General features: G+C 32.9%; 1 protein-coding gene across 2 annotated transcripts in view; it reads left to right on the plus strand.

Moving 5' to 3' along the window:
• LOC111397501 overlaps positions 1-2,054 on the plus strand; it is a 6,701-nt gene extending 4,647 nt beyond the window's left edge. The window contains exons 2-3 of one of the 2 annotated variants that reach the window (XM_023024464.1): positions 1,345-1,474; positions 1,535-2,054. In XM_023024464.1, the coding sequence (XP_022880232.1) occupies positions 1,366-1,474; positions 1,535-1,878 (453 nt within the window). In that variant the 5' untranslated portion in view covers positions 1,345-1,365 and the 3' untranslated portion in view covers positions 1,879-2,054. Of the gene's footprint in view, positions 1-1,344 lie in introns of both variants that reach the window. The other variant, XM_023024463.1, reaches the window with a different exon arrangement.
• The last annotated feature ends 8,311 nt before the right edge of the window (positions 2,055-10,365 follow it).

A 10,365-nucleotide genomic window follows, 5' to 3' on the forward strand; every position in this document is an offset into this window, starting at 1 on the left:
TCAATTATTGAAATATTATTTCGAAGGATATTGCTTACAACTTGTTTTTATATCAAACTAAACTCCAACTTATCAATTGTTGATTTACTGTGGCATTTAACAATTTAAGTGAGGTTCATATATTTTACCATCACGAGGTTAAGATATTGATTTCAATTGTCTTGATTATGTGGTTCGATAATTTATTGGGTCGTGCTTCCAAACGTTGGTTCTCGGCTCTCTTGGGTTTGAACTAATCTTTGTGAGTTTGTAGCTACAAATTCTATGTGAGTTCGCATCAGTTAGTTTAAAAGCATAGGCTCAAAAAAAAAAAATATCAATTTTCGAAGTCAAAGTGTATTCGAATTCAGAAAATATTCTCTTGAATTTATCCTTAGTTTTTCCATTCAAAGTGTCACATTCCTACTTTTTTAAGTCATTCTAGAGCCAATTCCTTTACTCAATTCTTCGTTTGAACTCCACGTACCAGGCAAATATTATTCTAGTTTTAGAATGTCTAACACATAAGATTTTACTTCAAGCGGGGAGAGTAATCGGGTCTTTATGATGGAAAAAATGTACGGCGATTTGACAGGTTGCTTAGGGATATGGGATATAGGATAGATAGGCAAAGAGGTTTGAATGGAGAGCTAAAAAACAATGTTTGCTCATTCACATAGGGAACAATCTAGAGAAATTCCTAAAGCAAGGAGACAAGTAGGCAAGAGCGGATATTGGTGGTAAAAATGAAGCGGGTAGTGGAATTGATAATGATGCAAGTGGATATCACCCATTGAGTATCAAATTGATTCATTGGAAGTGGATGATTCGATGAGTGCTGAATGAGGAGCGTTCAACGATAGCATGGTAAAATCTCATTGTCCCATACTTAAGATAGATGATAATCTAGCGCTTAAAAAGAATTTTGATTTATCATATGGGACATGTACTTTTCCATTCACTAATACATCTAGTAAATTTAAACAATTAATAAATCATATGCCACATGCATTTATAGGCAATCATTTATTAGTTTATAATATTCTAGTATGTTGCAAGAAATTAATTGAGCATGATAAACAATTAGGGTGTATTGTTGGCGATTTGAGACATAAGGATCTATATTTTAATCCTGAAGTCCTTAATTGTTTTGGTTCGGATTTATATAATGTGTTGGGAACCAATTTAGTATCATTTACTACTTCTACTACATGTTTTGATATGATTTATTGTTCAAATTCGCTAACTTTGTTTGATTTAATTCATTATTGTGAGTGATCGTTTAGGTTGAAAGCAAATGATTGAATTATATACATCTCAAGGAAGCAAAAGAAAGATGCGTAACTTATTTGAACTTGGTGATAGGGTTTGGATGCTTAGGCAAAAATGGCATGTTCAAATGCAAAAGAAGGTCAACGGTTTCATCCTAGAGGGGATGGACCATTCCACGTCATTGAAAGGATTGAAAACAATAGCTACAACTTGGATCTTCAAGGCAAGTTTGTAATAATTTACATTTGCTTCGATGTTTCTTATCTTGCTCCGTTTTATGCAGATACAAATTCGAGGTTGTATCCTTTTGAAAAAGAATGTAATGATACGATCCAAGTAAGGCCACAATCATACGAAGTTCAGGTTCAACTTGAAGAGGAATCAATGACGAGATTGCAAGTAAATAGGATCAATGAAGCCATGCATTTACTTGCTCAAATTATGGAGACTAAAGAGTTTGAAGTTAATAAGCCAAACATTAGGTTTCATGTTGGGCTTGAAAGCGAAAAACAAGTTGGATGCATTGGAATCAAGAAAACAAAATTAGAAGCCAGTTGGATAACTATACTATCTCGTAATACAGAAGGAGATGCTGTCGCATGTACTATTCCCAAAACAAGAGGGTGAAATATTGGTTGTTCTATGCGGTTGATGTAGTTATAACAATGCAGTCGTGCAGTTCATCTTCTAGATGCGTTTTTTTATATTTTTCCTTTATGTCTATTTTTCGATATGATTCATCCTTTTCATTGTAAAAATACACAATTATTGAGATATTATTGTGAGACATATTGCTTTCAACTTGTTCTTCATCGAACTAAACTCTATTTTATTAAGAATTGATTTCTCGTAATGTTCAACAATTCAAGTGAGGTTCATATATTTTGTGATCACGAGGTCAAGATATTGATTTCAAATTTCTTAGATCTTTGATTCAATAATTTTTCTGGTCGAGCTTTTAAACGTTGATTATTGGCTTTCTTAGATTTAATCTCATTTGTTGTAGGATTCATAATTACAACTGCTACATGGGTTTGCATCAGTTAACAAAGCAACTGATGGTAGGTGGATGGAAGAACCATTTTCGCAATAAAAGGTGAAAATGCTAGAAAAAAGGTAGGAACTATTTTTTTTCTAATTAGCCAATTACTCACCGCTAGTAATCTCTACAAATTGATATTAGCATTTGTTAGACAATCATTCTTTCAAGGATCTCGTTGGCATTGGCTAGGATAGAAAATAGTTTTCTGTCCTACAACGCTAGTATTCTGTAGAAATTAATATTAGCCTTTGTTCGACAATCATAGTTTCAAGGATAAATCCACTAAGAGGCACTTGTCTCCTTGGCATTGGCCCGGATAGAAAATAGTTTTCTGTCCTAGCTAATTTCTTGTACATATGGTACATCTCTTCTTTCGAAACTCATTTTGTTTTCATACCTATTTTCAACCTTATATTTTCACAATAAAATATTTTGTATGTAAATTCAATTTTTTCTATTTTTTAATCACATATTCTTCAAAAATTTACTACTTAAAAACTCACTCTTGTGGAAGAATTATTGTCAAATCGAGGCTTAAAATTTAAGTCAAAATCAACAATTAATTTAAAAACATATTTTTATAACTTTTTAACCAGACATATGATAAACTTTTGGATCAAAATCTTTATCTAGACCCAGCATGGGATAAAGAGAGGCGGCAAAAGACCTCTGGTTAACTATTTATCACTGTAACCTAGCTAAGAACAAGTGAAGATGGGCAAGAAAGGAAATGTGGAGCACTACAAATTAGGCCTGCTGCTTCACCAATAGAGTACCATTCCATTAGCTCAGATTCAGAAAATTAGGGTTTGAGACAGATTTGTGATTTCTTCAAGGGTGGTTAACCCTCTCTGTTTACCCAATGATTTCTCCATTTTTAGAAACAAACAGTCCTTAAACAAAAAGAAAAGCCAGGAAGAAAACTGATGGCTTGATCGTTTATAAATGATTTATGATAAACCAAATGGGGGCTTAATTACTTGGCTAAAGCTTGAAAGTTAAGGGCTTGTTTAGCATTGTTTTGTAATTATCCCTTCTGCTATGGGGTTGTGATGATTTTCCTCTTTTTGCTTCTGAGTTAATGGATCGGGTATTGAGATTATTTGACTCGTATCTTGGCATGGCAACCCTGGATGGCTCTGTGAGATGGAACCAGGGGTCTGCAGCCATAGCAAGGTCAGTTTCTCCTTGTCTGCTTATTTCTCACACATCTGGGCCTCAATTTATTCTCTAAAGCGCCTTTATAGTTTTAATTATGACAATAAGAAGTGTCATTTGATAAGAGAAAAACATGTTTCAGTTCTTTCATTTCAAGAGCCGGTTTCAATATTCTAGAGATTTTTCCTTACTGGATCACCAAATTGGGCCTCCAAGCTTGGGCCATACATCTCGGTCCATTTTTTATTAGCTTTTTCTTGTTGAAAAAAGAATTTCTGGGAAGAAATATCTTTTGTTATGTTTATTTTATTTGAGTCTTTATTCACATATCTAAGTTTTCATCTTAATTTTTGGGATTTTTCGCATATTCGGTTGGACTATTTTTTATTTTTATTTTTTGGATTTCGCATAATTTTGAAAATTAATTTTAATTTGATTATTTAGAGATTTTTCAAAGAATTGTAATTTTTTCAGTTTATAATTTGAACTCTACCCTACAGAAATCTGCTTACCCATAGATATCGATCCAAACTGATCTGGCTTTTCCATTAGCTTCTTAGCACCTGTTTGATTTCTATTTTCTGAAAATTCATTTTTCCAAAACTCTTTTTCAACCACACATTCTTCAATAAAATAATATTACACGTAAATTCAAAATTTTTCTTTAATTTTTAACCATACATTCTCTATTAATCTACCATTCAAAATGCATTATTTCCCAAACAAGGGTTTAATTAATTGGACAATTAAATATCCCCCCAAATAAATTGTCCAAATTTATAAGTTACACAATTGTTTAAAAATCCTAAATTTAAACTGTTTAAAAATAGAAAATTTTGGAAGGAAATTGAAAAACGAATAAAGGCTCAGATTTGGGAATAATAAGCAAGCAATGAGAATGCAAATTTGCCATGGCTGCTAACCACTGGTTGCATGTTGTAATACTTAGAAAAATTATATGTGTTGTAGTTTATAAATTGAACACAACAAAAAAAAATAACAAGATCAGAAAACACAAGATTTTTCGGCCCAAAGGCCCCGATGTTCAACGACCGCTTTAAACGCTTAATCCCTGTTGAGTATCCGTTAGGATTAAGCTCAAAATCCACTATATATTGCCCAAAATAGGCAAAGAGTTCGAGTTACATAGAACACACAGTTCTAGATTCTCAATCACCACAAAACTTCTCACAGCATAATGAACTCATACAAGAGTTCATCTAATTTCTATTTCTCTCAACAAATCACACAAAATCTAAGAGAGAATAATCGAAAAACAGAGAAGATGAAAAACTTGAAGAATATAGAAGCTGCTCAAAATCGTCTGAAACCCTAAAGGCTTCTCACATTCATTTTATATGAGAGCGACAGATTTTTGGTCATCCAACGGTCCATCACTTGCCACGCGTCATAAATCTGGAAGAAGTGTCATTTGATAAGAGAAAAACATGTTTCAGTTCTTTCATTTCAAGAGCCGGTTTCAATATTCTAGAGATTTTTCCTTACTGGATCACCAAATTGGGCCTCCAAGCTTGGGCCATACATCTCGGTCCATTTTTTATTAGCTGGGCCACACAAAATTCAGTAAACCAAACATTACAATCTCCACCTTTTGCTGCATTTTGTGAAAGTACATAAGTGGATTTGAAATTTAGTCTAACTTCACTTGCTTTATTCACCTGCAAAGAAAATAAAGTTAGTACTCTTCAAGATTAATAAATCTCAAAGAATCAAAAAATTTACTAATAGGGATTACCCTCGTTCCAGCATCTGCAGGATTAACCTTAGTAGGAATTTTGATCAATTTAATATCTCCCCTATCAATGATATCTCTAATAAAATGGAACTTAACATCTATATGCTTGAATCTATCATGTAAAATATGATTTTTACTTAAGAAGATTGCACTTTGGTTGCCTGAACACAGCTCCACACCTAATTTTCTATTAGACCTAATTCACCAAGTAAACCCTTCGTCTGTAATCCCTCTTTAACTACTTCAGTTGCAGCAATGCATTCGGCCTCGATTGAAGACGATGCAACTAGTTTCTGAAGTTGGGACTTCTAGTTGATGTGTGTATCATTAATGACATAAAAATATACAGTTGTGGATTTTCTATTATCTGGATTTCCAGCAAAATCTGAATCTATGTAGCCTTTTGGTTTAAGTCCATTCTTATCAATTTTGAACATTAATCCTAAATGACTAGTCCTTTTCAGATACTTAATCAGATTTTTCATACATTGCCAGTGTAATTCACCTAGATTACTCATAAATTTGCTTAGCACATTCACAGCATAAGCAATATCAGGTCTAGCTTATACCATAACATACATTACAGATCCTACTGCATTAGAATACGGTACATTCATCATTCTTCTATATTCATTTTCAGTTTTACGTGATTGATCAACAGAAAATTTCATGCTGACATACAAAGGCAGACTAACAGGCTTTGTATCATGAAGGGAAAATCTTTTGACTACCTTATCAACATAAGATTTTTGTGTTAAAAAAACTTTTTATTTATTCTATCCCTTTTTATTTCCATGCCCCAATTTTTTCTAGCTGTTCCTAAATCTTTCATTTCAAATTCTGATTTTAATTTTTCTTTAATTGAGTAAAGTGCAACATAATTATGACCAGCAATGAGCATATCATCAACATATAAGAAAAGATAAAAAAAAATTCAGATTCACCATCTCTTTTATAGTAAAAACATGGATCATATTCTGATTTCTTAAAACCCAAACTTTGTATAAAAGAATCAAATCTTTTATACCATTTCCTAGAAGCCTGTTTCAAGCTATACAAAGATTTTTTCAAGAGACATACTAAGTTCCCTTTCCTTTTTACTTCAAACCCTCTTGGTTGAGTCATATGTATGGTTTCGTCTAATGAACCATACAAGAAGGCAGTTTTCACATCAAATTATTCTAACTCTAAGTCAAATTGTGTCACAATCGCAAGAAGGACTCTAATAGATGTATATTTAACTACAGGTGAAAAAATTTCAGTGTAGTCTATACCTTCTCTTTGATTAAAACTTTTAGCTACAAGTCTTGCCTTATACCTTTTATCATTTGTCTTAATCTCACCTTCTTTGATCTTATATACCCATTTACAATAAATCAATTTACAATCTTTGAGTTTCTCAACTAAAATCCAAGTTTTATTCTTATATAGGGAGTTCATCTCATTTTCCATTGCAGCAATCCACTTAGGAAATTTTTTGGAAGAAATAGCCTCTTCATAAGAGGTAAGTTCTATGTCAAACAGATCAGGTTCAGACTGGTCAGACACAAAGTCAGCATACTGATATCTGGAAGGAGGTCTTATTTGCCTCCTTTCTCTATCCCTAGCAAGCCGGTAGTTCTGCAGGTCATGTGCAAGCTCTAGATGCTATTCATCTTCCAGTATTTCAACATCAGACACATTTTGAGGTTCTATTTCTTGTGGCTCCACCTCAAACTGAGGCTAGTTATTCAAAATCTCCCTATTCAGGTTAATTTCAGTGACAACAAAGTTATCCTTTCCTAATTCTTCTCCAGATTTGTCACTAAAACAAGGAAAGTCATCTTCATTAAAGATAAGAGATCTACTTATTATCACCTTATACCCTTTCCATCTCTTAACCACAGTTTATAGCCTTTAACTCCTTCACCATATCCTAAGAACATGTCCTTCAATGATCTAGGGTCCAATTTTGATTTTGTGTGATGCACATATGCAACACATCCAAAAGTTCTGAGATAGGAGTAGTCTGATAATGTACCAGACCAAATTTGCTCAGGAATTTTATTATTTAGGGAGCTTAAAGGATATCTATTGATCAAATAACATACAATTTTTACTGCTTTTCCCCCAAAAAACTTTGGAAGGCTAGAGTTAATCAACATACATCTTATCCTCTCAATGATGGTTCTATTTAACCTCTCAGCAACTCCATTTTGCTGAGGAGTATAACTCACAGTTTTATGTCTCATAATTCCTTGTTTATTACAAAATTGATCAAATTCTAAATTGTAAAATTTAAGCGCATTGTCAGTTCTTAAAAATTTTTTCTTACCTGTCTAATTTTCAATCAGCACATTCCATTCCTTAAAAGTCACACAAGTGTCAGATTTTGATTTCAATAAGAAAATCTAAATTTTTCTTGAGTAATCATCAGTGATAAGAATATAATATCTGTATATACGATAGGCACAGGGACAGGTCCGCATAAATCAGAATGTATGTATTCAAGGATATTTTGGGATTTATGCAACCCTGACTAAAATGGTAGTCTGACTTGCTTTTCTATTATGCAATGTTCACAAAAAGTTAATTTTTGAACACTATCTTTTCCAAATACCCCTTGCTATGACAAAGTTTCTAAACCTTTTTAACCTAGATGACCAAGCCTTTTATGTCATAATTTCGATTTATCGGGATGTGTGATAAGATTCACAGCATTATTTGTTAGAATAATTTTAGCACCTATAACATAAATTTCATTGAGCTTAGGTGAGCTGACAATAAGTTCTTGATTTCTTGTTATATTCATAGAACCATTCTTTAGCTCAATTTGATAATTTTCATCATCAAGAACTCCCAGGGATATGAGGTTTCTTTTAAGTGCTGGCACATATGTAGTATGTTTCAACAACACGTGACGACCATTTCCAAGTTTTAGTAACACATTACCAATACCCTTGACTGGACATGACTCATCATTCCTAAATGTCATAGTCCCTCAATCAAGACTTGAATAGTCAGCCAAACAGCCAATATTTGGTGTCATATGAAAGGAACATCCAAAGTCTAAAACCCAGTCCTAATTATAACTCTCTATTATTGACACATAGGCAACTCCAATATTGGCTTATGCTTCTTTATAGTTAGGAGCAATGGCCAATGAAGCATTTTCAGTATTAGTCTCTTTCTTGTGGTCATTGGCCTTTTTAAAGCAATTCTTAATGAAATGCCCAGTTTTTCCACAATAAAAGCACTTCTTGTCATTTGCCTTTCCTTTATTAGGTTTCTTGTCCTTTCCTTTGGTGTTACTCCATTTCTTTTTGACAAAATTTGTATCCTTGTTATAATTGGAATCGCTAAAGTTGCTCACACCTTTAACATGTGTTCTTTGTTTTGGTGACACGCTCTCCACATTGAACACCTCTTTGTGTTTAGATTTAAATTCCAGTTCTCTATTTAGAAGATATCTGTGAATTATTTCAATAGTAAGGTCACTCCTTCCATACTCTAGAGCATTTTAATGTCTTCGTACTTATCTCCTAAGGGATTAAGTAGACCAACTACCTTTTGCTCATCTGAGATTTTCTCACCACTGTTTATTAAGTCTTGAATAATCCTATTAAATTTGTCCATATTATCTTCTGTATCAAGATTAGGATCAAACTTAAAACTAAAAAACTGTCTCCAAAGAAAATATTTATTTGGTAAAGATTTAGTGAGATACTGTTTTTCTAAGGCTATCCACAATTCTACAGCACTTTTAGTCTCTCATACTTTCCTAATCACATAATCAAATAAGTGCAGAAACATAGTGCTCTAGACCAGTTCATCTTGTTCAATTTTTCTATTCTCAGACAGACTTTCTGGCCAAGATTCATCAATAGCATTAGCACATTTTAATTGTAACATAAGAGCCTTAATTTTCTGGCGCCAAAGACTAAAGTCTCATTTGCCATCCCACATCTGGACATCTATCTTAGAAGTCATGGTGTGTAACAGTGTATACAATATATATGTACAAATATGAAATAGCTAGCAATATATCACAATGATATAATAAAGATCAATTATTCCAAAGACCACAGTATTTATATGCAAGGATAATATACAAAGTTGCCAAGCACACAATGGAGTTCAAGATCAAATTACATTTACACTCAGTAAGCTACCAAAGAGGTTAATGCAGTACATATACCTTCAAGAAGGATTGTCTTAGTCAATCAGTAATTTCATCCCTTTCCTGAATAAACGAATTTTGAGTATCAGTAAGTCAACAGTATATTCAATGGTATATGTACAAAGAAATTATTTCTGGAGTATCTTAAAGTCCTCACAGTAATCGAATACACATTAAAAATATTTTGAAAAGAATGAAATTTCTTGAATCAACGCCCTAGTCCCCTCAGATTCTAGGGTTCTAACAAGGACCCCTAGACAAAAGTAGATTTAGGGAAGATTCATAGAAACCCTAACCCCCTTTTTAAAAAAAAACGATATGTTACCAAAAAGACTTGCAAAAATTACAATTATTTTGAAATCGATACTCAGAAAACACCAAAGGACTCAACCAGTATTACAAGAATCACTTTAAAAAAAAATTAAAAATGAAAGCAGAATCATAGATCTATACAGATATATGTGTTCGAACAAAAACGCAGAAACTCAAAAAGGCACAACACAAATCAAATAATCTAAAATGCTCTGATACCACTTTAATACTTAGAAAAATTATTTGTGTTGTAGTTTATAAATTGAACACAACAAAAAAAAAATAAAAAGATCAGAAAACACAAGATTTTTCGGTCCAAAGGAAGTTAGGCGACCGCTTCAAACGCCTAATCCCTGTTGAGCAGCCGTTAGGATTAAGCTCAAAATTCACTATATATCGTCCAAAATAGGCAAAGAATTTGAGTTACATAGAACACACAATTCCAGATTCTCAATCACTACAAAACTTCTCACAGCATAATGAACTCACACAAGAGTTCATCTAATTTTTATTTCTCTCAATAAATCACACAAGATCTAAGAGAGAATAATCGAAAAACAAAGAAGATGAAAAACTCGAAGATTATAGAAGCTGCTCAAAATCGTCCTAAACCTAAAGGCTTCTCACGTTCCTTTTATATGAGAGTGACAGATTTTTGGTCATCCAACGGTCCATCACTTGCCACGC

The sequence above is a fragment of the Olea europaea genome, chromosome 7 (genome assembly GCF_002742605.1).
Source record: "Olea europaea var. sylvestris chromosome 7, O_europaea_v1, whole genome shotgun sequence".
NCBI lineage: Eukaryota > Viridiplantae > Streptophyta > Magnoliopsida > Lamiales > Oleaceae > Olea > Olea europaea.